This window comes from Bipolaris maydis (genome assembly GCF_028858645.1).
Source record: "Bipolaris maydis strain C4 unplaced genomic scaffold PSV08scaffold_2, whole genome shotgun sequence".
Taxonomy (NCBI): Eukaryota; Fungi; Ascomycota; class Dothideomycetes; order Pleosporales; family Pleosporaceae; genus Bipolaris; species Bipolaris maydis.
The window spans coordinates 612917-640823 of NW_027093858.1; the positions used below are offsets into that span (position 1 = coordinate 612917).

General features: G+C 51.2%; 11 protein-coding genes across 11 annotated transcripts; 4 read left to right on the plus strand and 7 right to left on the minus strand.

The window, feature by feature from the left end:
* Positions 1–67: 67 nt before the first annotated feature.
* On the minus strand, positions 68–943 carry PSV08DRAFT_263322 (uncharacterized protein). The gene is made up of 2 exons (XM_014229453.2): positions 807–943; positions 68–747 (listed from the first exon to the last, which is right to left on the minus strand). The coding sequence occupies exons 1-2, from the start codon at positions 882–884 to the stop codon at positions 142–144; spliced, it is 684 nt and encodes a 227-aa protein (XP_014084928.1). The 5' UTR covers positions 885–943; the 3' UTR covers positions 68–141.
* A 711-nt stretch (positions 944–1654) lies between these two features.
* On the plus strand, positions 1655–2842 carry PSV08DRAFT_263335 (uncharacterized protein). The gene is made up of 2 exons (XM_014229452.1): positions 1655–2456; positions 2512–2842. Exons 1-2 carry the CDS (start codon positions 1756–1758, stop codon positions 2516–2518), a joined length of 708 nt encoding a protein of 235 aa, XP_014084927.1. The 5' UTR covers positions 1655–1755; the 3' UTR covers positions 2519–2842.
* A 929-nt stretch (positions 2843–3771) lies between these two features.
* Positions 3772–5390, plus strand: PSV08DRAFT_23271 (uncharacterized protein). The gene is made up of 2 exons (XM_014229451.2): positions 3772–4473; positions 5040–5390. Exons 1-2 carry the CDS (start codon positions 3950–3952, stop codon positions 5044–5046), a joined length of 531 nt encoding a protein of 176 aa, XP_014084926.2. The 5' UTR covers positions 3772–3949; the 3' UTR covers positions 5047–5390.
* A 1039-nt stretch (positions 5391–6429) lies between these two features.
* On the minus strand, positions 6430–7456 carry PSV08DRAFT_243410 (uncharacterized protein; the record flags this gene model as incomplete). Its single annotated transcript, XM_066092302.1, has 4 exons — positions 6430–6879; positions 6915–7126; positions 7159–7260; positions 7345–7456. The coding sequence occupies 4 exons, from the start codon at positions 7454–7456 to the stop codon at positions 6430–6432; spliced, it is 876 nt and encodes a 291-aa protein (XP_065949725.1).
* Positions 7457–8328: 872 nt separating this feature from the next.
* Positions 8329–11776, plus strand: PSV08DRAFT_194465 (ras guanine nucleotide exchange factor domain-containing protein; the record flags this gene model as incomplete). The annotated part of the gene is made up of 5 exons (XM_014229449.1): positions 8329–8709; positions 8939–9275; positions 9343–9555; positions 9677–11436; positions 11492–11776. The coding sequence occupies 5 exons, from the start codon at positions 8329–8331 to the stop codon at positions 11573–11575; spliced, it is 2775 nt and encodes a 924-aa protein (XP_014084924.1). The 3' UTR covers positions 11576–11776.
* A 1084-nt stretch (positions 11777–12860) lies between these two features.
* PSV08DRAFT_358703 (uncharacterized protein) lies at positions 12861–13573 on the minus strand (the record flags this gene model as incomplete). Its single annotated transcript, XM_066092967.1, has 3 exons — positions 12861–13026; positions 13105–13255; positions 13335–13573. 3 exons carry the CDS (start codon positions 13571–13573, stop codon positions 12946–12948), a joined length of 471 nt encoding a protein of 156 aa, XP_065949726.1. The 3' UTR covers positions 12861–12945.
* A 1451-nt stretch (positions 13574–15024) lies between these two features.
* PSV08DRAFT_383759 (uncharacterized protein) lies at positions 15025–17104 on the plus strand. The gene is made up of 2 exons (XM_014229447.2): positions 15025–15294; positions 15347–17104. The coding sequence occupies exons 1-2, from the start codon at positions 15188–15190 to the stop codon at positions 16734–16736; spliced, it is 1497 nt and encodes a 498-aa protein (XP_014084922.2). The 5' UTR covers positions 15025–15187; the 3' UTR covers positions 16737–17104.
* A 512-nt stretch (positions 17105–17616) lies between these two features.
* On the minus strand, positions 17617–17874 carry PSV08DRAFT_347069 (uncharacterized protein; the record flags this gene model as incomplete). The annotated part of the gene is made up of 2 exons (XM_014229446.1): positions 17617–17784; positions 17842–17874. The coding sequence occupies 2 exons, from the start codon at positions 17872–17874 to the stop codon at positions 17617–17619; spliced, it is 201 nt and encodes a 66-aa protein (XP_014084921.1).
* Positions 17875–19829: 1955 nt separating this feature from the next.
* On the minus strand, positions 19830–22124 carry PSV08DRAFT_172006 (uncharacterized protein; the record flags this gene model as incomplete). Its single annotated transcript, XM_014229445.1, has 1 exon — positions 19830–22124. A coding segment is annotated over one exon (2295 nt), but the record flags the coding sequence as incomplete, so codon positions are not given.
* Positions 22125–22836: 712 nt separating this feature from the next.
* Positions 22837–24197, minus strand: PSV08DRAFT_263400 (uncharacterized protein). Its single transcript, XM_014229444.2, has 2 exons — positions 23539–24197; positions 22837–23473 (listed from the first exon to the last, which is right to left on the minus strand). Exons 1-2 carry the CDS (start codon positions 24188–24190, stop codon positions 23190–23192), a joined length of 936 nt encoding a protein of 311 aa, XP_014084919.1. The 5' UTR covers positions 24191–24197; the 3' UTR covers positions 22837–23189.
* Positions 24198–24693: 496 nt separating this feature from the next.
* On the minus strand, positions 24694–25016 carry PSV08DRAFT_263407 (uncharacterized protein; the record flags this gene model as incomplete). The annotated part of the gene is made up of 1 exon (XM_014229443.2): positions 24694–25016. A coding segment is annotated over exon 1 (224 nt), but the record flags the coding sequence as incomplete, so codon positions are not given.
* Between the last annotated feature and the right edge of the window lie 2891 nt (positions 25017–27907).

A 27907-nucleotide genomic window follows, 5' to 3' on the forward strand; every position in this document is an offset into this window, starting at 1 on the left:
TGGAGGCATAACCCTAGTATGACGAGTTCCGCAATTGACACCCTAGATCCTGTATTCGAAAAGAACGTCTCAAATCAGATAGCATTGGCTGTGTGAGCACCACAGATACTGCTCGAAAATGAGGCCAATGCCACTCTAAGATCAATGCCGTTTTGCTTCCTTCTCCTTCTCCCTCTTCCTCTCTTCAATTAATGCGTCCAGCCGCCAGAACGAAGTGATTCCCTCCACGAAGCAGGTGCCTACCCATTTCCACCAAACGCCATCCAAAAAGGTACATCCATGTTTTGCCAGTCTCATGACCATAATGACAGCCTCGATTGAATGAATCGGAAGCATCATCATAAAGATCAACCAGCCGTACCGAGCTACAAAGTTCGCAAACGACGGCACCATGAATAGAGCGTAATCGTAAATGGGCGAACCAGGTTGCCAGTTTGCCGCACGAGGCAACAAAAGATAGGCCAGTAGACACTGGGTAAAGTTCCACAGATGAGCCGGTCGGGTATATGCAGGGACAAACCGTGTGATGGAGATGTCGCTCCGGCCCAAAGTCTCCAAAGCGTCCTTGTCCATCTTGGCCATGCGCTCGCGAGACTCACTCAGGGTCGTCATGGGCGGATCCAACCTAATTAAGGCGTGTTGGTCACCGCAGCTGAACACCATCTTGTCCAAGTGGATATCGATCATTTTCGCGCTGCGGCTCTGGAACATGGATCGTGAAGCATAAGCTTCGACGTATCGGCGGATCTGCGGTCGTAATCAGGAACTGTAGGGCACTCGACAAGGGACCTAGAGACGGCACGTACAGAGTCGCGGTGCTCAGTATTCATGTGTTTGACGATGCGCTGCCTGGTGGCTTCGTCCTTAATGTTCGTGGTCGCCATTGTGGGCGAATTAGCGGCCAAGCTATGGGCTAGAGTTGCAATTGCTCTATCGTGTGGGTGTTCAGCGGGCGGAGATGGGCAATCTACAATCACGTCTCTGGTCTGCAGTGACCCGGCGCTCTTCGGCCCGGTCATCGCGCGGAAAGCTCGTGCCGCGCCCCGCGATTGGTAGCGACGAACCAGACAACGTGCTCGCTACCACAAAACCACTGTCTACCGAGCTCCCCAAGTGTGTCGCATATTGCGTTCTACTTCTTTGTTTTCTTCAGAATGAGAACATGTTGTATGCTCAGTGTAACGTTTCCCGCTTACGCTACGCGGGACGGCAAAAATCCGCATCCTGTCAGCCGATGAGAAAGGCTGCCGATCGGATTCGACTGACGCGTTGCCATTGACATCAGGTCCAAGGAGTATGCGGCACAGTTGGCGGGGAAAAAGTTGGAACATACGCAATGGACAGGACACCCTGGTCGAGATATTCTAGGCCCCAAGACGATGGTCGCAACGTGTGCGCAGCTGTCAGCTAGGACGATGCACGCAGGGATGGCGTCAAGTTTTTGGACGTGTTGGAACTCGCCTGGCAGTGGGGTGAGTGTAGGCGCCACATGGTGCGTCAGACTGCATGCAAAGGTGGGCCAGGTGCGGCAGGGGTAGCAAGTACCTGGAAGCCTTCAAACCGGTTCCAGTTGCTCATGCCGCCTTTCTCTTATTAACGAATTGCTCCGTGGTTCTGGGTCGTGAATTGCTATTTTTCCAAGAGTTTTGTTCAGCGCGTCGCTTTTATTTTTGCAGTGCAAATACATAACATACAACCAGCAAATCCCTACCAAGGTCCCGACTACACTTTTTCTGAAAACCAAAGTACCACACCATGGCGGACACAGTCGAAGAGAGCAAGCAATCCATTTCTGGAGAGGGACAGGCTGATGCCAATGCTTCTCTAGGAGCAAAGGGCAGTGCGGAATCATCGAGTAAGAAAACCGAAAGGAAGACGCCGAAGAAGCTGGGCGGAAAGAAGCCTCAACAGCAGCCCACTCCTGACGCCACTCCTGCCCCTGATAGCGATGGCGAAGGGAACGCTGAGCAAGAGGACGCAGAATCGAAGAAGCAAACCAACGGCGGCGACGCCGACGACTCGGACGAACCCCAACCAGAAAAGTCAAAGTCGCAATCGAGGCGCCGCCAGTCCCGAGGCCGCGGACGACGAGGCGTGGAATCTGGCGCCGAGTCTGATGCCCGATCAGATGTCTCGCAATCCGGAGGCCGTCGCAACCGCCAGCGCCAGAAGAAGGGCGGAAAGGGCAGTGGCCCGCTGGACGACATTACCGAGAACGTGCCAGGAGGCGAGCTTGTCGGCGGAGCTGGCGACCTGGTCCAAAACACTGCTGGAAAAGCCGTTGGCTCCGTCGGCGACACAGCTGGCAAGGCTCTCGGTGGCCTGACTGGCGGCGGCAAAGACGATGACGGCGGCAAAGATGGCGGCGAGCAGCTTAGGTTGCGCCTGGAACTCAATCTTGACATTGAGATTCAGCTCAAGGCCAAGATTCACGGTGATCTTACCCTTGGATTGCTGTAAGTGATATTGTGTTTTCTGGTGAGATTATCTTGTACTAACAATCAATCATAGCAACTAAAAGATCTTGGGCACGACGACAAAGACCTAATGCACGGCACGTTATTGACCTATTAGTAATTGGAACCATTTGGAAGGCGTTTTATGAACTGGGAGTTTTGCATACAAACTGCCCCCCTTTGTTGAACTACTCGCAAAGTGCATGCGAGTAGTGGCCTACATAGGAATTGCAAATTACATGTATATCCACACGTATTTGGCTAGTTTAGTTAACTGGAGATTTTGTTTGCAGCGGTATACCAAAGTTGTTAGTGTCCGTGTAGTTAGGTAGAGACAGACAGACAAACAGAACAGACAGAGCTATTGCAATGTTGTTGTTTTTTTCACACCAAGTCACAAATCTCGCGTGATGCCTCTCGCCATTGTCTCTCGCTACACTTGTAATCATGAGACAGCGACAAGGAAACTGTACACTTGACTGCACCGTGACGTCATAGCTGTAACCCATACCAAGACGCCACCCAGAAAAAGCAAAGCAAAGCAAGAACGCACGGAAATGGCAAAAATGATGAACATTATTGCATCATCTCTTCCCAGAGGCAAACCACTCCCAAAGGAAAACCCCGTGCATGTAGGGTAAGTGCAAGGGCAAGGGGGAAAGCATGGGTTTCTACCGTTCTAGATCTACATACAACACAAAAAGAGAGAGAGAGTGGCCGAGGTTCCCCCCCCTTCCCTAGCACTAGCCCATATGTACGTTTGCGCGTCGTCGGACTAGGATTCACATGAACCCACGACACATACACAAAAACCGAACACAGTAAAAGATTCACAAGCGCAAACGTGAAAAAGACAACACGTAGCCATTTATCAGGTGTCTTTGTTTTTTTTTCCGCATAAGGGCGGGCATTATTCCCGAAATGATGCGGTGAGTGCTGAATTGCCTAGCAAAAAAGGAGGGCTTGGGTGTCATGATTGTGGGTAACTTACGTGCCGCTTGATCCCGATCCTTACATTGACGTCAGACCGTTGTTGGTGGGGGGGCGCTGTGGGGAAAGCAGAAAAGTAGCAAGGGTGCAAGCTTGCTGGGTTGGCGTCTGGGCTGGAAAGCCTGCGGGCGGATAATCGAATGAATCTTGTTTTTTTTGTTCGGGGGTTGCGAACTTGCTTGCTTGCTTGATGGCAAAGGTGGTGCCAGGGCAGGGCCATGCTGTTGGTTGTGGATTGCGCAGATGCATGGGGGGGTAGGGTGGGTTTTAGGCTGGCTGGCTGGCCTGCTGGCTGAGCCAGGTTGTATGCTCTTGCTCTCTCTCTCTCTCTTTCTACTCTACTCTTACTACCTTGGAACTTCTTGTCTTGACTTTGAATTCCTAATTCCCTAACCACCCCCACCACCTCCGCCAATTCCCCTGCCCTAAGGATCGATCTCTTCGTCTCCCTTTGACGGTACATACGCACATACACACGCCTAAACCCCCCAACCCACCATTGCATGATCGCGCGCCTCCCGCCCGACATGGCCGACAAGAACCAGAATGACTACTCGGACTCGGAGCCGCACGAGCGCTCCACCATGGCCCAGCAAAAAGCCATCAACAAGAAGAAGCAAGAGCGGCGCGAAGCCGGCCTCCAATCCGCCCGCTCGCGCTCATCGTCGCGCCGCGCCCGCCGCGCCCGCCTCGAGGAAGACAAGAAGAACGGAAAGTACATGTTCACGACGCCGCTCGAGGTGCTCGAGGAGGCCGATGCAAACGGCGACCTGCAGAAGATGGGCATGTTTGAGCGCATCGGGCCCGACAGCACCTCCATGGATGGGCCCGTCACGTATGCGCGTGCCATGCGTGGCGAGATTCCCATGCGTGGCACCAATCCCAACGAGCCATTTCGCATGGAGCCGGAAAAGGGCGGCAGTGAGCTGAAAGATCAGGATGGACTAAAGTTGACGCTGGAGGCAAATCTCGAGATTGAGATTGAGCTCAAGGCGAGTATTCGGGGGGATTTGACATTGAGTTTGTAGTAAGTTTTCTTCCCTGTTTCCTTGCTCTCCCCCCTTCCCTTTTGCCTATTCTGCACTCTTTGTTGTTATATACCCTTTTCCTCTCTTTTCAGTTGTACGCTTTTCGCTTCCGCTTTTCGCTTCCGCCTTTTGCTTCTCGTTCCTCCTCTTTTTTTTGTTCGCTTACATGGAGAGCCAATACATGCCATGTATACGGACTTGCACGAGAGAGCACAAAAAAAGAGAAGAAGAGAGAGAAAAGCGATGGAAAGCGTCTTTCTCACAACGCACATACACACATACACAAAGCATTTGGGCAAAGACAAGATGCTAATTGGCCTCTTTCAACAGCCAATAACATAATTGCCTATTTTTGTGTTTCCCCGCTTGCGGAGTTGTGTCGAGAAACGTCTGTTGCCTCTCTCCTTTTCTCTCTTCCTCTCTTCCTCTTGCCAGTCAAGTCTTGGAGCAATGGTGTTTTGCGGCCTTCTCCCCCCTTCTTGTCTCTTCTTTATCGCATTTGTTACCCTTTTTCCTTTTCAAACATGCCAGTGTTCTGGCCTGCAATAGTAACTGAGCTTAACAGTGAATAGTGCTTGAATTTCGAAAAAATCTACAATCGGCATTCACTCAGCGTTTTGGATTTTTTTCTGGGCCATATAATTTTTTGTTTTCCCCAACCGAACTGGGAAAATTCCATTCGACGATTGCGCGGATTCACAGTCCCTTACACACCTGGGGAAGGGATATACGAGAGGGGCAATGGCTGCTTATATGAAGATGAGAAGGAGAAGTGGAATATAAAGAAACGTGCACTTTGATCTGAGCGTTTGAGGAGTTTATTACTAGGGAAATCATTTCGTCTTTCCGGGGCTATTGTGTAGCATTTGTGGAAAGAAGAGGGAAATATTGATATAATGACACACGTGACGATGACTCCTTATTTCTCGAGTGGTCTGATTCTGTTTCCGGTATCGACAGTTGTTTGTTTGTGTGTTTGTTTGTCGTTTGCTCGAAGAACGGGCATGTAGGTTGATTGATGTTGCAGACTCGAACATATTGACAGGGATGCAGTGTAGTAAGGGCCGAGACGGCGATATTGCTATGGCCATGATCAGGGGGGAAGAAAGGGATGATCTTTCAAGGGTGCAGGGTGGAATTGGATCAAGTCTCCTGTAGTGTAGACACGGATATAGTGTTGCGGGAGGCAAGTGGGGTGGTATTGATAAACGGCACGGGACGTGGCGTCGACACCAAGAAACAAAGTGTGGTCACGTGACTTGTAGGATCGCTAAAGATTTGTGCAGCACGACGAGACATGAACTATAGATTCTTGTTAGTTTTGCCGCAAACAAATCAATGAGTGAGGAGTCATAGTCTTGAACGCAGTTACTTGGAGTAGTGTCATGTTCAAGTAGTACCTTCGTAACGAGTGATTTTCTCAACTTCCAATCAAGAGAGCCGAGTGTCGTATTGTTTCTAGTGATACTAGACTAAAATGGCAATGTGGGATGAGCACGTTAGTCCGCTGCCTAGAGTGCAACCGTCTGCATTCCCACCTGCCAAAGCGAGAGCCCAGTGCTCGCTACTTGATCAAGCCAACGGCGGGAGCTGAAAGGAATAGAGTTCGCATGCGTGAGTGTGATAACGAGCAGCTTGGCAGGAACTCTGCGTCTAGTGAAAGCTTGGGCTGTTAGTGGCATATGTTGGGGTAGGGTGGATGGGAGTGTTGAGCTAGTATGTGATACTGCACTGTGTAGCATCTTGCAGTGCAAACATGCATGCCGTCATGTATAAACTTTATCGGCACGTGCGGGCATGTTGAAAAGGGAGCGGATCGATTCTTTACATCGGATGGCCGAGAGCGGATGGCGCGAGCAAAGGGGGGAGGGGGGCGTGGTGAAGTGAAGAAGGAAAGACGAGGGGCTTGGGTGGATGTGCATGGATGTGAGTAGATGTACATGGAAGGCGGCGAGTCAGGGAGGGACCGTGGATGTGGAAGGTGAGGCGTTGATGGGCAAGGGCAAGGGAAGCAGCGCGGGCACAGCGGCCTGGATGCTCGGGCAAAAGCACGTGAAGATAGCGAGTAGAGTAAGTAGATGATGAGGGCGCAGACACATAGGTGGCAAGTGCCCGTGGCAGTGCCAGTGCATGGCGCGGGTCGGGGAGAGGACAAAAGGTTCCGAAAGCGACAGGGCCGGGCAAGGGCGCCGGTTGGATCGGAGGGAGGGAAGGGAAGCAGTTGGGATGGGCGGGCCCAGGCCAACCTTGCGCGGGGCAGACGGAAGAGACAGAGAGCGTCGGCGTGGGCTCGGAGGGGAGCGGATGACGAGTGCTTTCGGGTTACGAGGAGTTGGAGATTGCAATACCAAGACGGCGCCCGCTGCTGGAGACGTTGAAACCGAGTCAGGCCGCTGCTGTCCGTACTAAGTTTGCTAGTATGCTCCGTCTACAGACATACTTGCGCAGCGTAGCGGTCCAAGTATAGTGCTTTCTTGCATGCCTGTCGGTAGCCATGGCCCGATGGCCATGAAGGCCGGCCGGGGCTAGATGGCACATGGTTTGTTGTCCAACTAAGGTTCATGTGTACGGTGTTCAGTACTCCACGGACTACTTGTACTAGATTCATCGATAAGGGAGGGGTGGAGGCCCGCCGATCGCTCGGAAATATGGCTGCAGATCAGTGCAGCACTCGATTCACATACATGCAAGACGTCTTTTTTTTCTCCGACTGCAGTAGCCAGCATGCCCAAGACGGTCGACACGACGCTTCCTGGATAGCACACGGCTTGCACATGCCCGGCGTCCTGTCGAGCGTCAGCTTAAAAGCCTCGGTCCGGAGAGGGCTGCCCCGCCATGGACATATACTTAGTAGCTAGTTAAGTACTTACGTTGTTCGTGTATCAGTGTCCTTGTCGCTATCCTTGCCCTTGGCCCTGTCGGCGGGGAACAGGCCATGCAAACCGACGACTCGAACTCGGGTGATGCAGCCACGCATAGCATAGTTGAAGCTTGCAGCACATCGAAGCTTATTATCGGCCAGTTGGAGGCGTTGGAGTCGCCCCTTTCGGCCAATCCCACGCGCCTACACGCGACGCTCAGCGCCCATCATTGGCCCTCACCCACGCCTGTCCTGCCCTCGACACATAAGTACACGGCCTTCACGACTACTTACACCCAGGGGCAGGGACGTGTTGCGGCCCGCAAGGCCCGACCGTATTGTATCCTGTCACCGTATTGACGGCCATCTAAGGGGCAGTGCTCACACGTGTGGTTAGCTAATCATAGCATCAGCAGGTGCCACGGGTGCGGTGGTGAGCAGAGGGGGAAAGTAGTGATGCAGCGTGTCCATGTCCCACCATGCATGTCAGTATGGATGTGTCTATGTACGTACGGAAATACAAGAACGTACTATGCATCCAAGCCATGGATGGGCGGCCTAATGTGGAGAGAATGGGCTATCGGGGGCGGAAGCTAAGCACTCGGTACGCGCACAAGTGGATTGGATGGCCGAGCGAGACCCTGCCTCTTGCCCAAGCGACTGCGACTCTCTCCCCGCCGAATGCACATACACTCTCGCACACGCCCACATCCATCTCTCGCCCTCCCAAACACGCGGGCACCACTCAATATCCACCCAGCCCTTCCGCCCATCTACGTACTCCCTTTCCTAACAGCCCCTTGGGCCCTCACCCCCCCCAGCCTGCTCCCCACCCTCGCACACGCCCCGTCTTCTGCTCGGCACACGCGCGCCTCCAATGTCCCAACTGTGCCTGGGGCTTGTCGTCACGCCCGCATCCACGTCGTACAGGCCACTGTCTGCGCCCACCCGTGCCGGTTGAGCGCCTTGCCTCTGTGTCCCCACCATATCCACCATGCCTGCCACAGGAGGAGGACGCGCTGCCCACCCCCCGCCCTCCACGATGCATTCCTCGCGCAGAGAGAGTAGTGCTATGGCTCCGTCAACCCAGCGCCCGGGCATCAAGACACGCGCCTACTCGGCTCCCAACGTGCCCAAGTGCGATAGTGACGTTAACACCGACTCTCCACGCACAGACGACGACCACGAAGCCGAGGAGATTGCCGACGATGCCTTTTTCCAGCGATACCACTTCCCCCAGCCCGTTCCTATAGCCCAGGAAGAAGAGGCTCGCAGCAGCGCCGAGTCCTCGTCCGACACCGAGGGCCCATTATCTCCCACTCATGCCAAGGATCGTAGCCAAGCGGGCGACTCCGTCTCGGAGCCATCTACAGGGGTGAGTCGTGATTTTTTTCCCTCTCTTTGGTTGTTGTTGTTGTTGCTGTTGTTGTTGTTGTCGTCATGGTGCTAGCGTTTCCACGGCACAAGAAAAAGAAAAGAAGAGAAATGCAAAGTAAGACGACGAACGAGGGAGATCGAGCCTGCAAACAACACAAATGGGAACCATCAAAAAACTTAAGCCTTCAGCAAAAAACTTTAAACAGGCTGACATTGTGATCATCTAGTCCGCCAACAGCGACTCAGCCGCCACCACCATGCAAGACCTCAACATTGCCGTTGTGGGAGTGCGGGGTTCAGGCAAATCTACCTTTGCCCGACGCGCACTCGGCTTGCCCGAAGCTGCACCCGCAGGCAATTGCTCGCGCAGAATGACCATTGACGGCACCATCTATGTAGTTCGTTTGGTCGAAATGACCTTCACCGACGTGCAAGTGGGCGAGCGCGGGAACATCAAGTGGCCAGACAGCGCCCACGATTGTGCCACGCCTCGTATCCATGCCGCCGTTATCCTCTACGATGTCACAAACCAGGAAAGCCTGGCTAACGTGCCTGAAATGCTCAGTTAGTGCCCGTTCCAACCGGCCCACGAGGCGCCTCCGCTCCTGCGTCGTGCTAACCATGTTCGCAGACACGTTCAATCAGGCCCAACTGCCGTTCATCTTGGTTGCATGCAAATGCGATCAACACCCCGCTCACCGCGAGGTCGATCCATCCGTGGTGGAGCACAAAGCAAAGTCCTTCATTGGAGACGTGAGCGTGTTTCAGACCTCCGAATCGTCGCCGGAGGCGCACCGAGCATGCCTGTCGGTCATCACCCGCGCAGCAATAGCGGCCAAGCGACGTAAGTAATTCATTTCCTTTTTTTCTTCCCTGACAAGCCCCCCGTGACGTGTCGAGCGCGTCCCCCATGGCCAGCATTGTCGTGCCTGTGCACAAGGATGCAAGTCATTGACGTACTTCAGCTTCCTCGCAGGCCTCGATGGCGCGGCGCCGGGCCAATTCTTCCGCAGTACAGTCCAAGACCCAAAAGGACCTTTGGAGCCGCAAACACGAGCGTGCTAGCTCGGAAATCTCCCTCAGGTTTCAACGTAAGCCTAGCGAGATCAAAGGCCACCGTTATAAGCCCAGCGACGTCAACAAAACATTCTTCAACGCCGACGAGTCGCCTGGCTACGACTCGCAGGATTCCGATGATCAAGATTCGGATGCTGGCCAAAGCATCATGTCGGTGAAGCCCTCGGACGAAAATGGCTACACCTTTGAGCAGCTCGTCGACCGACTCCTGGCACAGCCAATGTCCAAGAATGACACCAAATTCGTCTCCGTCTTCCTCGCCCTGTACCGGAGGTTCGCCACACCGGGCCAGCTCCTCGAGGCCATTATCAAACGCTTCGAGGCTCTCAACAAGGAGAAGGACCTACCGATGATCCGCATCATTGCTCAACTCCGCTACCTAACCATACTACAACAATGGGTTGCCTACTACCCTGGTGATTTTGCCTACCCCACCACCCGCCGCTTGATTCGACGATTTGCATCCTCGTTGGCCTCGAACCGTGAATTCTCCGTTGCCGCAACCGAAATCCTTCGCGATCTGGAAATGGTCACCGAAGACGACGACACCGACTGGGCCTGCAGCGATCGACAACGGATGCAGAATGAAAACATACCCGCATTCCACAACAACGTGCTTGACGAGGACTCGGACGAAGATGAATTCTCGAGAGCTTTGGGCCACATGTCCATGGACGACTCCTCGCGAAACTCCATTGCCCGAAGTAGTTTGACTGGCGGCGCCCCATCTACAATTGAGTCCATGGGCTCATCACAGACCCTCATCACCCAAGTCGAAAAGAACGAACGTCTTGCCCGGAAACTCGAGCCTAACCCTGTCAAGCCGCTATCAAAGATTCAATGGCACCAGTTCATGAACGAACCAGAGGATGCCATTGCCAGAGAACTGACCCGCATAGATTGGATCATGTTCTCCTCGGTCCGACCACGAGATCTTGTCCGCCATGTCAGCCTCAATAACGACGAAAAGAAGAGATGCAAGAACCTCGAAAACGTTACGCGCATGACCGAACATTTCAACTACATTGCACTACTCGTCACAAACTACATTCTCCTCCGCGACAAGCCCAAGCACAGGGCACTCATGATGGAGAAGTGGATGAAGATTGCGCGACAGCTTCGCAAGTTGAACAACTACAACATGCTGGGTGCGGTCATGGCTGGCATCAAGGGCACAGCTGTTATTCGCCTGCATGCAACCAAGGACTTGGTTCCACAGGCCACGACTCAAGATTTTTGGAAATTAGACATTTTGATGAGCCACACCAAATCGCACGCCGCATATCGACTGGCGTGGGACAATAGTTCAGGAGAACGCATTCCGTACATTCCGCTATTACGCCGCGATCTCGTATCGGCCTCCGAAGGTAACTCAACATTCATTGGCGACAAGAAGAAGACGGACTCAGCCTTGGCGCCACATCCAGGTGTCAGCGTCTTCGAGGCCGCTGCAGGGAAACGCGACAGTCGAGAACCATTGCCAGGAGGGGTTGTTGGCAAGGAGAGGATCAATTGGCGCAAGTTTGAGATTATGGGCGAGGTCATTATCGGCGTGCAACGCGCCCAGGGTACGCCTTATCCAAACTGGCAAAAGTGCGAAGAAATTCGGACCCTGATCCTCGACGTCAAGATCAACAAGGATGACGAAGTAAGTAACGCACCCTAGACTGGCGTAGTGTCGGGCAGCTAAGAAATCGCAATAGGAACTTTGGGAACGCAGTGCTCACCTCGAAGCCCAGGGAGCCAATGAAAAGGGTAGAATAGCTCGATGGTTTCGAGAGCGTTAGTGCCTCTTTCTTTCCTATTGTCTGCTTGCAGGCGTGTCACTTTTCTTCATTTTGAACCTTGGCGATAAGAGCAGAGAAGCTAAGCCAAGATCTTTTAGCTGGGCGTATTTCTTTGCCTTCAATGCCTTTAGCGTTGACTTTGACCCACCCGGCGATAGCGGCAGCGACAGCATCAGGCACCTAACACACACACACACACACACACACACACACACACACAACCTCCTTGCGTGCATGCAACAGAGCATTGAGCCACAGATACCCAGCAGCAGCACCGTCATCCCCCGCCACTTTCTGTGTGCTCTTTCGAAAGCGACAATGATTGCAGAACGCAGCGCGCCGACTACTTTGATTTGTTTGTTTTTTTCTTTCGAAAGACATTTGCACCATCTCCCTCTCTCTCTATGTCGCCTGCCATATATACCCATCTCTGTTCCACCTTGTCCCCCTTCCCACACCACGAAAAGTGGGGGAATGAGGGGTCGGCATTTGTAACGACATGTACCTGTTTTTTTTCTGTTCTTCTTTTTTTGAACCACATTACGAAGCATCTTTGGCAGCCCTAGTCTCTTTGTCTCTTTCTTCCTTGTTGCTGCTGTTTTTTTGTGGGCAAATCTGCACGATACCTCTCTTTGTCTGCTTGTCGGTCTCTTGAATTTTCACTTCTGTCTAGATATCCATGGGCGTTCTTATCTTCATTGTACGTACTTGGTTTCTTTAACTACAGTATATCCACATGATAACCAAGGAAAAGAGGTCTTTGTTCATGACTTTCTTTTTGTGTGTGTGCCATGTGTGGATTTTGTGGTTGGAGTTCGAGTGTGTATTGACGTCATTGGATATCTAGTTTAGAGATAGGGCGAGTTTCTTGGTCTTTTTTTCTTCACTTTGTTAAATGGGATATACGGGCGTGTTTTTTTTCTCCATCTTAGGAGGGGACAAAGACCAAGGAAAAAAAAGATGTTTGTTGGGATCTATATTTAAAAAAGGGGGGAGGGAGTTTTTTGCGGGGGTCAAGCGGGGTCAAGCCTGGCTGCGTTTCCTAACCTTGTTTCTCTCTCTCTCGCTCTCAGATTTCTCCTTGATGAGCAAGCTACTTTGAAGCGACTCTCCTTTTGTATCCTGTGGTCGTTTGATACGATAGTATTGAGGAATCTAACAGTCTCTGTCCATGACCTTGTGCGCCATTTTGTTTCGCTTGCTGGAATCGTGACATGCTTACTTGAGGGACGCGTTAGATACTTGTCACGCCACGGCGGAGAGTTAGTTGATGGATAATAAAAAGAGCCAGTGCATGGTATATGTATTATTCGTCTTGCATATGTAGCCCTATGGTATGCTTTGCTGGAGATTTGAACGCCATGGTGCATCTATTTGTTCAGCTCCTCAGCCCTCTTCTTCAGCTCCTCCTTGCTCGCGGGCTCGGGCAGGTCCCGGGTAAGAACTGGGCCCTATACATACATACTCTGTTAGCCTCGGGAACACATGGCTTGCTCTAGCAAGTCCTTATCAAGCGTGGTCCATGGTACCTTTTTCATTTGAGCCTGAACCTGCTGTATGCTATCCGTATTGTGCATGCCGTGCGAAGAAGCTGTCGAGTCCGAGGACTCCTTTGCGACCTTATCGGTGATGCCTGTGGCGAAGTGGAGCGTTAGGTTTGCTTTGTGTATCGACAAAACACTAGATTGGAGAAGGATGAGAAACAGAAAGACTTACTACCAGGAGCAGAATCTTCAACAGGGTGGACAGGCATCTTCACTTTTGCTTGTCTGATTTCTTTCCTGCAAGGACTTCTGGGCCGCCAATGTACAAGAACTCGGCTACGTAGGCGTTGACTTTATCTTGCTCGGTTGTTTCCTCGCCCACGTCGAGCTTCTGGATGTCAGTGGCTAGCGAGGTTGTCTCGGTGTCTGTGGTTTCGGCTTGGCTCTGCAGGTATTGCAGAAGCGCGTTGAAGTTGGGCGGTGGTTGTTGTTGCGAGTCAGATGGAGAGGCCATGATGGGCAAAGGGAATGATGCAGGTTATATAGGCGGCGAGGTAGCGGGTGCGTGATCGGTGACGTAGGTGTGAGGGAGAGCGAGACAGGAGAGCGGGGAGCTTGCAGGCACAGGTGCGGTTGCAGTTGCAGTGGTGATGGGCGGAGGGATCTGTTTGGGTTAGTGCGGGGTAGCTTAGTGGATAGTCTTCTAGTAGTATGTACGCAGGTAGGTTGGGGGCCCGTGGAATGAGAGCCTAGCATCCAAGGTGCGATGGGGAAAAAGTAAAGCTACGATGGTCTGGCCTGGAAGACTAGAATGTAGGAGCATTTGGTGTTTCCTCCATGCCATGTCGGCATCGGGTGTTGCCGCTGGCCGGGCTATTCTGAGACTTGATTTTGAGACGAGGCTGGGTCTCTGGATGGCTTCTAATCTGATCTGTTGAGGCTATCGGTGTATGGGGCATGTCCATGTACCCACTTGTCGCGTTGGGAGTCGTGCATCAGCCTGCACAGCATACCTGCAATTACAACCACCCTCTGTACTATTCCCAGATCTTCGAGGTTGGGCACGTACATCTTCAGTGAGACTCAAGTCCAAGTCAAGTGTGTGTTCGGCCAAGTTTCTTGTGCAATATGGACGGTACGCGCTAAAAGTAACCTGATTCTTATCTAGCCATGGCATGGTTGCTGTATAGTAGTAGACTAGCCGTCGACTATGATGCAAAAGACTTGAGACAAGTCACATGCACTCTGCTACTGACCTAGCTAGAAAAAGCATGTACATATTCTGTACCCGGTGTATCCAAGAGATGTCCAAGTTTCACCATAAAACCAATCAGCATTGCATGCATTCACACTTGTTCGTCACATGAGAAGGGTACAAATGCATAGAATTCCCGGCCCGTCGGATCGCATACCACCTTCTATTAATACGCTTGAACCTGGAAGACTTCTGGACGTTTGACGCCATTTGCTTTGCCAGATGGTGGCGATGCTGGTGCCGTGGGTGTGTGGAGGTTGATCATGCTCCTTCGCGTTCCCCACCAAGACTCGCCACCTCTGGGTCACATTGTTGGCGACAGCAACGGCGAATGTGTGTGTGTGTGTGTGTGTGTGTGTGTGTGTGTGTGTGTGTGTGTGTGTGCACCACGGAGGCCAAGCTCAATCCTTGTGCTTTTTTGCTTGGACGCTATAGATATACGCCGTTCTTTTGACAGTCGGCAGGAAAATGGCGCGGAGAACGAGTGGCCCATAGCGCGCCCAAACTCTATAAGCGGCAGCTCAGCCACCGAAACGCGTCGCAAGGGTGGTTGACCTGCCGCCGCCCCTACCGAGCCTTTGCGACGTTTCGGCTTAACAAGGCCTTCATTCAGGGACACCAGCCTACACAGTACACACAATTCTCCCCCTCTCTTCTCAGGCTCCCCCATGCCTACCCCCCTTCCCGATTGCGATATACCCGGGAGCCATGTGAGGCCCATTGTCTGCCGTCGATCGTCATAAGCCTAGTCTCATCATCAACGTCGTATCGCAATTCAATTTTTACTTTATACCCGCTGGTCGGAACACGTCTTCCTGACGCCTCCGTCTCCGCGTAAACTGTGACTTTGCTGTCACGCCCCCTGGCATCGCGATGCCGTCGTTACTCGCGACCGCGCTGTTTGCGCGCCAGAACCCCTTGGACGATGCAAGGAACACCTTTTCGTCGTGGGACAACTGCATGGCCAAATCCTACTGCAAGTGCGTAGAAGCGGCTCTCCTTGCCCGATTCCCCTTTGCTCACATACAACAGATGGCCAGTTATTGCCGGAATCATCATTGGTGGTCTCATCCTCTTCTCAGTGATTACCTGCATTGCGCGATGCATATGTTGCGGCGCTGAGTGCGCCTGCTGTTGCTTTAGATGCTGCGCTTCTTGCTGTGGCGGCGGCGGCCGCCGAGGAAGCTCGCACCAGCGCATCAAGAGTGATTCTGGACGTCCATATCCTCAATCATATGGTCCACCTCCTCCTCAAGCGAACCCTTATGCACAGGCGCATGCTGCCGCGCCACCTCCACCGGTCTTCAACCCGCGACTGGCAAACCAGCAGCAATACCAGTCCAACCCCATGCCCACCTTTACACCTGCCCCCCAACAAGAGAGGCCGCAATATGCCACATTCGATTCATCCAAGCCTGCAGCAAACGAAGACTCCCTCCCGGCTATGCCGACGTGGAAGGAAGGACGAGATGTGCACATAGAAGTAGAGGAACAGCCAATGCCGCAAAAGAAGGGAGACATGGAGTTGGACAGGCTAGATCACAATGGTAGTGTGACAAATGGATCCACGGGAGGCGTGGCGGCAGCAGCAGTAGTACCTGGAGCAAGACGGTCTCCTGGCCCGGGCAGGTCCCCAGTTTCGCCAGATTATGGATATCCACAAAACAATTCATTTGTGAGCGATGCCCCGTCTTACAACAACAGCAGCCAGGGACAGTATGGTCAGCCATATGGCCAACAAGGCGGATATCGCCAGGGCTCGCCTGGGCAGGGTCGATCTCCAGTGTACGGAGCCGGTGCAGGGTACGGCCAGCAGCAGCAACAGCCATACGATCGACGTTCACCAGGACCATCCCAAGCATACGGTCCACACAATCAACTGAGCCAACAGAGTGACATGCACCCACCGTACCAGGAACTATCAACACCCTACAGCCAACCCCAAACAGCATACAACCAACCGCAGTCATACAACCAGTCAGCAGCCTACAACAACCACCAAGACACTTACGACCAACGAGACTACCCTGATGAGCCCACACACAACTACTCATCCCTGCCGCTCGCCTCCAACACATACAACTACAACGCAAGCATAGCGCCCTCGTACCACACCTACGACCCAGCACCACCGCCCGTGCAGCCCCTACCCTCACCACCACTACCACAATCATCGGGCCCCCCACCATCTCTTACCCCCGGCCGTCCCGCCCAAACAACCTCGCCAGTATCAGCGTACCCAGGCCAACGGTCCTACACTCCGGCCGCAGACACTGTAGCACCACCACAGCAACAAGCACCCCCACAGCCTTCTTACCGAGCATTTACGCCGGGAGCTGAGACTCAGCAGCAGCAGTCGCAGCAGCAGCAGTATGGGGGTGTGGGCAGGCAACCGGTTGATGGGTCGTACAGGGATATATAGGGGGGTTTTAGTGATGTACAGGTGGCTTTAGTTTTTTTTCTTATGTCGTTCCAATATTGTGGTGAATCTTCTGATACCCCCTTCATTTTTTCTTAAACTTTTGAGTGTGCTTTTTTTGTATCTGTGAAGGCTTGGTGGTGTGGTGATTTCTCTTTGCTGTCATTTGTTGGTTGGTCCATGAGGCTTTTTTATTGATTGTATTTATTAGAGGGAAGGATGTGGCTGTTTCAATGTTTTTTTGGTGGCTTGTGGTGATAGTTTAGTCTAGTTTAGTTCGCGAGTAGTAAGTAGGGCTAATATGGTGGCGACGGTGGTGTTGGACGGGTGTAGACTAAGGATTCGTAGCGCGTAGACTAGAAACTGCAAGTATCATGACTTCACAAAAGACGAGCCAATGGAGAGATGCAGAAGTGAACTTGTAGCGTGATTAAAGTAAGGTCCATTCATACAAAGCTGGGGTATCAATCTATGCGCAGGTGGAATGATCAAGAAAAGAAAGAAGGCCACGTTCTCGACTTGCCACTCCCCCTTTGCATCCATCTTGTCGAGCTAGACCATACAATAAAGAGGTAATACAGACGATCAGAAAAAAAGTCGTTCGCTCGCTTCCATGCCATGATCATTACCACATCATCCATCATCCTCCACTCCAAAGGGTATAATCGCTCTCTCAATGCAGCGAAAAGAAAAAAGGAAAAAGTTAACCTTCAGCCACCCCCATGACACGCACCGACCGTTCAAGTCCCAGCCATCGCAGTTGCAGTTGCGTGCTCAGGGTGCAGCCTCAGTAGTAGTACCCGTATCTTCTCAAGCGCCATGCTGACGGGTGGAAAGCAGAGTCGGCGTCAGTCAAGCAGAAGAGAGGTACTGGGACGCAGAACTAGACTCTACTCGTATGCGTCGTCCTCCTTCGGCCGCCGCCGCCACGGCCGCAAGTCAAGCAGCTGATGATGATGCCGAAGAGCGAGACGATGGCGTTGATGATCGCCTTAAGACCAGCGGCGATGGCGTTGACAATGGCCATGATGCAGTTTCCGATGGTGCGGAACTAGAGTGGAATGTTAGTTTGGAGGGCTTGAGGTGGAGGGCAGAGGAGTAGACGTACGATTGACTTGATGCAGGATACTACGGCACCCATGGTCGCGGTGTTGTTTTTGGAAGACGGACAAGTGGTGTTTGTTTGTGTGTGGCGGGATGGGTTGGGCGAGAAGAAGATTTGCTGTATAGGTATATGAAAGGGGGGTGTGTGTGGTATAGGATGGAGAAGAAGCAACAAAGGTGGTGAACAGGACTTATATTGTGTGCAGCAAGTGCCAGCATAGGCGGTTGCACAAACGCTACGTCACGAGCGTCCGTGCCTGGGTGCTTGCTGATGCTCGCTGTTCGCTTTCCCCATGTCGTTTCTCGATAGTACGTACATACACCTACTACACCGCAACCCAGCCTGCAGCAGCCGCAGCCCGCCCCACTCCCCTTTGGGGTGGATGGCATGCCGCCCACTAGTCAAATTTTCCGTCGACGCTCATCATGGGCCTGCCAGCTGACTCTGGGCCCGTTTCGGGCTCTGGGCCCTGCAAAGCAATACACGCACAGGACGCGCAAGAACGTCAGTGGGAAAGGCAGGTTTTGCATCTGGACAAGGCGTGACGCAAGACACGGGAATGTCCCCTGCTTGCACGCGTGATAGTGGGCCTGCCGCCACAACCTTAAAAGAGCGCCGACGTCACTCCTGCTCCCTGGAACGGAAGCGATCGCTAAAACCACCCCATCAATCACCCTGCCATCACACACGCCCTGCCTAAAGCAGGTAGCCCGACATCTCTATCGCTACGCCCATATTGCATCGTCTTGCCAAATTAGCCTACCATTCAACACACCCATTCATTTCAAGTCTCAGTGCCATCACAATCTCCGCGTCTAGCCCTTTGCCTTTTTCTTATCCGGCAACGTTATACCGGCTCGGCTGCCAGTATCCCCCCAAAAGACGATACAGGTAGTCAGGCTGACGTAGAATCTATGGCTCCCGTCCTCGAACCCATGGGTCTTCGCTTGTCCAACCCAGAGAGTGACGCCACAGATCCGAGCAAAGAAAGTGCACGGGACGGCTATCGGGGAACAAGGTCTGGCTTTTTAGCTTCAAAGGGACATGGGCATGGAAAGGGCCCCACCGCATTTTCGCGTTTCCCATGTCTCGATCGCGTTCGATCTTTTCTTTAGTAAGGGAGGTCATGTGCATGTTGTCATTGTCCGTAAGCGGAAGTGAGTTTCTTTCAAATTGAACCGCAAACAATCACACGTTGTTGTGGGCTAAAGTCTGCAATCGTCATTTTAATTACCCCCAATCCCCAGGGTCGCCCTAGCTTTCCCGCCCTCGAGCTTGTGGAAATTACGGTCGGTCCTGGTCAGCTGCTCTGGAACAACAATCAACTAGAAAACCCGTTTCGGCCATGTTGGCGCGCTATGGGCGTGTTAGCGCTGGTGCTGGGTGGACTGGTGTGGCTGGTGACGCCCGTTGGCAAGCTCGACACCGCTCTTGAACTTGTGCACCACAGGTGGGTCTGGAGCAGAGGCCTTGTCCCGACTACATCACGTATTCCCAGCCACGCTGGCACTGTTGCATAGCCGTCTTGACCTCTTGTGCTCTTGTTTGTTGTGCTATCTTCATTACGCATACATGTCATAAACATGACATTGCCCAGCCTCCTAAATACATACAGCCTGGAGACGATACCCGTTATAATGCCATAGATCCATGACTAATGACGTCTTTTCGGAGAAGATGAGGCCTTCTCTCACCCTTCTATCGCCATATACTCTCACAGTCGATGATATGGAAACCCTCGTGTTCCTGACATTGGGTGGATGTACCGATGCTTTGGAGCTATAGTGCCCATGGTTATAGCAAGCAAAGCTTCGCTATCAGCCGTGTCATCCCCCATGACACTGTTCCCATTCCAGACTGATCAAAAGCGTGCCATTTCCATCAACGTGTTCCCGGACGAGACGTTTTTTTCCCAGGAGGACAGTGTACATCTCCCCACTATTCAATCTCCAATCGACCCTCCAAACTTTATTCAGGAGATCGCCTTCAATCTACCCAGCGCCACATGCTCCACATGCTCCATTCGAACCCCCGTCTGCATACCCATACGACAAGAGTGCGGGAGTATCCGATCGCTTCATGGAAGCCCCACCAAGACTTGGCTTTCTCTCGAGCTTCTCTACATGCCTTAGTCTGGAAATAAGACTAGTATCGCTCACAGCCCTGTGGCGTCTAGTTCTTGTTGCGTCATTGAGGTCGTGCGTGCTCCAGTTTGCACGGTGCAAGCGAGCTGCTCGCGGTAGTAAGCTCGAGTATGAGGCTTGTGATTGGAAGCTGCCTGTTCTGCTGCGCTCTAGCAGAGATCCCGGTGAATTTGAGACTAAAGTGCGATTTGGAGACAGTACTGGTGGGGATGGGTGAGGGACTTGGGAGATTTCGTCCATGAATTCGATGTCTTCGTCTTCGATCTTGGCCACTCGCTTGACTTGCTTGACTTCAAAATATGGAGCTCTCGCCGCACCCGTTATGATGTCCTCCGAGTCTGGGCGCTTTCTTGATCGTGGAATATCTTGCTCTGCAATAGCTATGTGGTCAAAGTATTTCTCGCGGGTTGCAGTCCAACTCTTTGGCTTCATTTCTGTATGGTCTCGTGATATCGACATGTAACTCGAAACAGCGCCAATCAAGATAAGTAACATGACGGCAATAGTTAAAAGGCTCTGAATAACAATGATGACGATCCCAATCACTGTTGCAGGAATCCGGGCGATACAGAAGCGCGGATCAAAGGCTGCGGAAAGCGCAGTCGTAGTAACCTTACTGAAGCCGAGAAGATACACAGCTATCACATTCAGCCGTTGTCCTTCAAATGGCCGGAGTAATATAAAAGCAACGAGCGCAATGGTCTCGGTTGCCAGTAGACCAAAAGCCTGCACAGTGGGCTGGTTAGAAGCTCCAGCAAGGAAACTGGCTCGGAAGAATTCGTAGGAGAGCCAGACGACAAAGAACCACCATCGGCTTTTTCTGTAACGAGATACAAGCCATCCGAACTTGACTGTATATTCTTCGTCGGAATGAATCGATGGAAAGTCCGCCATAGCGTGTATCCTCCACCATGGAATCGAGCCAACACACACGCTGTCTCTCAAAGGTGGGCCCCCGCTATTCCTTGAGATGCTGTACCACGGTATTACCTTAAATATTCGATGCTTCGATATGTTGATCCGATCCGGCTCAAACACATATTCCCTAAGACGTAACCTGGAGAAGCAAGCGTACGCGGCAATGCTACCAAGTCCAAGCACCACAGTTACAAAGACTAGGCAGGCGACAGCGACTGTTCCCAGTGATGCTGGGAAAGAAAACTGGGATATGGAGAGGAAACTTATCAAGAAGAAGCTCATGAAGATGATGCGTAGTAGCGCTGCGGCAATGTAGGCGAGATAGTGACACCGGAAGTACTTGAGGCGATTTTGGCGTACAATGTGGAGAGTGGCCAGTATTTCGATGACTGCTTTCAGTGCGAGTATGGAGATAATGGCGCATACGGATAGGAACAGAAGCCAGAGGAGTCCCGTCGCAAAGGCATTGCGAACTGGAATTCGCTGCGTCGCAAGTGTACCAGCGAACCCGGAGTAGTCACCCGGGAGTGGTAATCCAGGCTTGACTTGCTTTCCGTAGTGCTTGAATCCGCCGTTAATATCGACCAGGCCGCGATTCTCGAGAGCATTTGGCAACCCAGACTCTATGGGCAGAGTGCTCCGTCTAAATATCTGATGAATGTCGACTCCTCCCCCAATATATCGATCGCTTTGTCCTGTATCAGCAGGACGATTCCGTACCTCATCCCCCTCTTTCAAGCCGACGAATCCATCAATCATCCTCTGCATCGGCTCATAGTAAATCATTCCCCCAACCCAAGCATAATTGCTCCAAAAAGCCAACAGAACACTCGGCCAATCCACCTCAATCGCCCCGCTATAGAAAACATAATGCCACACGGAAACTACAACGGAAACCGACATCGAATGCGCATAATGTCTCCGCATACTAGTCAAATCAGCACCACACACCGCTGTAGCAAACAACGCAGCAACCGCCACCAGCGTAAACCCGCCTAGCACAGCCCCAACGCAGTCCTGCTGTCCAAACGTCCACCCATTCGTAATCCCCGCCGCAAACCACCCAACCTCGCTCTCCGTCTCATTCGCAAACACCCGCATCACAGCCTGCCCCTCAAAGTCCGGAATGCTCAGTGCCAGCTCCGGGATCCCCGCTACATCTTCTGCGCTAATCGGTATGATACCCGCGGCTTCAATGGGGGTTCCCGGTCGCACCGGACACGCGCTTTTAGAAAAACAGTCTATCAGTAGTCTTGTTTTTTTTTAGGGGGAAAGCGAAGGGGGCGGGGGATGGGGGGTGATTTTTTTTTTACCTCCAGATATTCGCGTCACAGGGGTTGAAGGTGAGAGAGAAACGAGTCTCGCCGTATGCAAAGACAGCGATGTTGAGCATGATGTGGTTTTGTAATGCTGTCTCGCCTCGTAGATGGAACGTGATTGTCATATTGTCTTTGTAGTATGCTGCGTCGAAGCGGGTGATGTTGATGGCGCTGTTGCCGAGGCAGTCTGCGTAGTCGGTCGTGTAGAGGGATGGCTGGCGGTCGTCTCGTACGAGTGTGCGGATGCCCTTGATTGTTGCGCGGACATATTCGGTTTGGTTGGCGATGGTGAAGGTGATGGATAGAATGAGGGATAGGTAGATTGCTAGCAGAAAGGTGATGTGCTGTTGTATGCGCATACCGACGTGGGTGATGGTGTGTTGAGATTGTAGAGCCTGGAAGTCATAAACTGTAGGCGAAAGCTTTATGGAAGCTGATTAGTTTCTTTTACGTATTCTTGTTGGTTTGCTGCAGTGTTATAGTTGCGTTTGGAAGAGTCTTAGTTCTTTGGCAAGTCTATGGGTTATTATAGAGGAAACGCAAGCAAACTAAATGCGGTGTGAAGGCAGTATCGTTTGGATGACATGAGACCTCAACATGGGTTGTGCTGTCTGCAATTAGTCTACGAAAGCAGGAGCATTTCATTTTTGGTTAGGGGCGTCCTCCAAGTTCTTTCCAGCCTAATCACTGTACAAAATTTGTTTAGCATTGACAAAGTCTGGCAACGCCCTAAACTCCCAAGAAGAACATATACTGAGAGAAGTATCTGAAAGGATTTCCATATGATGTGCACAAAAAAGCTCAGGACTGATCCATGGCTCTACACAAAGCCTAACACGTGTCATTGAGACGGGAGTAGGTGCATTTCAAAACTCGCTCTTCGCTCGTGGGTATCTCGTTGTGCACATCAGATCACCGACTCTCCACTACTGCGCTCCCAAACTTTCCGCCATACCTTTGATCCATTCAATCACAATTTGCCAAAAGTGCCTTTGGCTTTTACACACAACTCCCCCTTGATATTCTCAAGGGTCGCAATAATCTCTTGATTGGAAGCCTGTGGCTTCTTTGTGAGGTCTTTCTTTGGTGATAGCCATGCCAACCAACTCTTTGTAGGTTCAGATTCCGGCTCAGGCGGTGGTTCAGACTGTGGCAGATCAGGTTTGGAGAAAGCAGCGCGTATGACGTAGAAATCGAGGCTGTGCGTAGGTTTTGCGTAGGTCAAGGAAAGAGAATCGGGGCGATGGACTGGTTCTGGATACTCTTGTTAGTAGAAAGCCTGGGTGTGAAGTGAGGTATAAATGTATTATTGTACACACCAACAAGTCCATCTGGACCCTTCGCCATTCTTGCAAAAATCTCCTCAAAGATAGTCGCTATAGCCCCTCCATGCGCAACACCCGGCCAGCCACTCAGTCCTCCTCCAATCCATACCACCGCCACCATCTCTCTGGTCTCGGCGTTCCAAAATGCCCTCTGCACTCCCAGTCCTCTTGCCCCGCCCATAGTACCCAAAACGCCTTTCTTCCCATCATTTTCCCTACCAAAATCCAAATCCAGCTCCAGCCATCCTTTGTAAGCTGATATCTTCCGACTTCCTGGAGCAGGCGCAGACGTCAATCCTGGTCCTGACCGAAGGGCAGTATCGGTGTGTAGGTTGTATGATTGCGATCGGAGTGATTGTACAATCTCCAGAGCATCAACGTCGCGGCTGAGGGAATCAAGGATTAGGTCATCATCTGGCGAACCGGGCTCAGGAAGACCGAGCGGCGCAGCGAAATGGCGGGCACCCATGCCAGTTGTTATTCCTAGGGCGAGGATACTGGCGTACCATAGGTAGGACCAGCGGATGCGGGATTGGAGGGGAAGCTCGAGGATTTGGGCATTGCGGGGGTGACGGATGAATTGGCGCGAAACCCGACAAGGCGCTATGAAAGGAGTGCGATTGAGGAAGATGCGCGCTCGAGACATATTTGTATTCTCGATTGCAGATATCGCAGTCGGTGATAGTTGGGACGGAACCTGGAGCTGGTTACAGGGATTAGTTCACCGAGGCTCAACTTTAGCGGCTTGGCACTTCTGGTGCCTCGACTTGTGAGCGGCATTATTCCGCCATACTACACACCCGGATGCACTGTAGTGGAAGCACTCAGTTCAAGTATATATGGGCACTCAACATTTAATGTTTCAGTTTCTTATACATGTCGAACTATGTTGCAATACATCATCATGATTGCTCTGTTTCTGGCGTTCCTGCCTGTTATTTATCATCTACTAGCGTAATGTCCAATGTCCTCATATCAATATCGTGAAACATGCGAACCTACACAGTTTGTTAGCTACATTCTAACTCCAACTAAGTAAGCATGCAGCATACATTCATACCCAACAAATCGGGTCTAGTCTCTTCAAGTCGCCACATTCTTGGGTCAAACCAAACCGCGCTCCCACAATTCGCACAAAACTTGTGCAGATTTCTTTTCATCCCAAAAGAATAGTCCCTTAGCATATCTTCACCGCTCTTTATGTGTAGCTGCGATCTCTCGGGATACACTAGCAAGTAGCCGTTGCGAGTGCAGATGCTGCAGTTGCACGATACGACCTTCCACTGGGGTAGTGGTGGGGAGAGAAGGACCGAGTACTGTACGATACCACAGTGGCAACTTGCCGCATAGGCTTGACAGTTTTCTGAGTCAAACTTGGGTAGAGACGGTTTGGTGCCTTGTGAGTTGGTCATGATGATGGCTGCTGGTGGTGCAAAGGTGGGGTTCAAAGGGCAGTCAAGAGTATAGCCAGTAAATCTCTCCTTGAATGAAGCGCATACTACATATATTGCCTTCAATATAGGCACGAAGGAATGGAAGGAACGGAAACCGCCGTTTTCGACGGAAGCTATGCTCAAGACTGTCGGTGATTGGCAAAGAGGAGTGGTGGCCTTAGTTTCAAAAAGTCTCCGGAATCCGGAATCCGGCGAGCAAATGTCTCCGAGGCCGTCAGAAAGGAATTGAGGAAATAGAGGGAAATCATGAGAGCAAAAGATTACGATACTGTCGCTGGGAGCATGCCCGGGTCATGACCTAGTCAGCTTCTGCATAAGAACATCTCATTCGAAAAATTTCATTTGACATCTAGACGAGTCTAGGCAGACACAAACCAACCTTGTTCATTCCTATCAAATATAACCTAAAATAAATTATCACCTGATATCACACTACGGTTCACATTAGATAGTGAACTATAACGAGGCTTCGTGCAACAATCATTTCTCCATTTATAGGCCATGACGCGTCAACTTTCGAATCTCTCACGCTTTATAACATAAATTACCAGAATGGAAAGCAGGCTTGAATGAAAATTCTAAGCAGGAATTCATGGAGAATAAGGGAGTGTGAGACGTAACATAGAGATTGAGAACTTTCAAAGATATTTTCCCACCATGTACATTTTGATTAAATCACTGCCGCAACAGCCAACAGTTCCCGCACCAATCACTATTCTCACACCAGAAAAGCCCATTTTCCTACCCAAGCACATATTGCCAATCAATACAATTACACAAACTTACCTCTTCACTGCGTCAGCCCCCCAATCTCGTCCGACTACCTCCTATATCTTGTACAACCGCATTCTCCCATCCACATTCCAAAAAAAACAGCTCGTACAACACCGCACCTCCAAAATGCGAGAGGCAAAAAAAGATAGGAAAGATAGTCAGCAAGCTCTACCGCTTTCAGTCGCGAACATCAGCCCACAAAATCTAACTCATTGTCTCAATTCTCCACCGATTTCCACCCCCAGTCTTGCATATCGATCCCGTGTCACCAGGCCCTCTGTCTCTAACTCACAGAAAAAACGCCAGAGGCGCACGTTTATTTGAGGTGCGATTGGTTGCACGGCGTACGCGCTAGTGGAGCTGGGAATCGTTGTTGTACGGCGAAGAAGAGGTCTTGGACGGGGCTGCTGGGTTTGTGTAAGGTGAGAGCCATGAACTCCGATTCGTGTCTTAGGTCGGAGACACTATACTGGGGCGGGTGGTAGCATCCGGGGTCTTGGGTTGGGTGGGTAGGACAGAGGGAGGTGTGTTGGTGTGAGGGTTACTTGACTATTTGTGGCAGCGGGGATGAGGAGTTTTGGTGTTAGGGTTTCATTGGGTATTTTGAGATTGGTCTCTGTGGAATGGATTAGTCTTGGAAAACAGAATCATTATGAAGCTATGAAAGTCGGCGAAGAAGATTCTTGTCTTGGATAAAAAAAAAAGGGGAATTCATGTGCCGTTCATGTTCACATTATGAACGATGAGTGAAGAGAATTTGTAAAAAAAACAAATTACATTGTTCAGTGAGGGCAAAACCCAAGGACGAGATGTTGAGAAATCACTGCCAACATACGCATGAATCTCTTTCTATGCTACCTGTTCATTCTATAGAAGTGATCATAATTCTCTTGACTTGCCACTGAGATCACAAAACTACATATGTTGATTGAAATCACTCTAATACCTCAGCCATTCAAGATAAGAATATTGTGAAATAATAGGGAATAGCTGAATTACTCCAGATATTGAGTGAATAGCTTTAGAGCAACCAGTTCGATTGAAACAGCTCAGCGTTCACTGGAATAATCGTGTAGTTGTTCTTATAGAGTAAACTACATCGCAATTGTGTGCAGATATCCGTATACTCTTCTTCACGGCCTTCAAGATATCTCTTGCTGAGCAGCTCAGATGTATCATCATTTTACGACCGAACTCGATCATCGGCTGAAATTGAACATGGTAGCGTGATCGAGGCATGTCACCAAGAACGCATCCCAACATTTCAAATTCTTGCGAAAGCAACTACAGACTCTATGTGAGACCGAGTCTGAGCGTCGAAAATCCCATGCAATGCATTGCCCTTGTCTATCTTTACGTTCGCCACATCCACAAGGCCGGCTTCCGCCTCAAGGCCTCGTATCAAAATAACAACAACGTATTGACAATTCCTCCATTTCGATTCCCAACACCCCAGCCTCACTCTAGACACCAAAAGTAAACACAAATATTCAAAATAGCATGAGCTCCAGAGCGGGGTGCCATGATTGTACAAACCCATCAATCCGATTCCGAGTCCATGCATCTCCTTCCTTCCTTTGCACTAGAAACAAAATCCGGATCAGCCAAGTCGCAAGTTGCTCCACCGGAAGAAAATCCGTGATCTAATCAGCACCTTACCCATCAAACGGCATGCACAAAGGTACTGCAGGTGTAAAACCTGTCACCGGCAAATAGACCCCATCGTGGAAGGGAACCCCGCGGATGAAAAAAAAAGCAGCCACAAAAAGCAAATGTCGACGCTCCTGCACTGTAACTGCACCAGCATGACGTGCTCATGATGCAAATCGTTAATGCCGATATCACTCCAATCCAGCATTTACTGATCAAGAGAATGCAGGGTAAGGGGGGCAACGAGTGCTTGATTGAAAAAAGAACAAAAGAGACATGGAAAGAAGAAGAAAGAAAGAAAACAAGCGAACAAAAAAAGACTGAGTTCACTCAAAAGCAAAAGCCTCTTGACTGGACCCTGTATAGGATTCAGGGTGATGGAAAGCAAAAAACCTGTACCGCAATGGCAGGAAGCACGCAGCCCAAAAAAAACCAAATTAGATGTTCATGGGAGGAATCTGAAGAAGGTACGGGAAGATACGTAC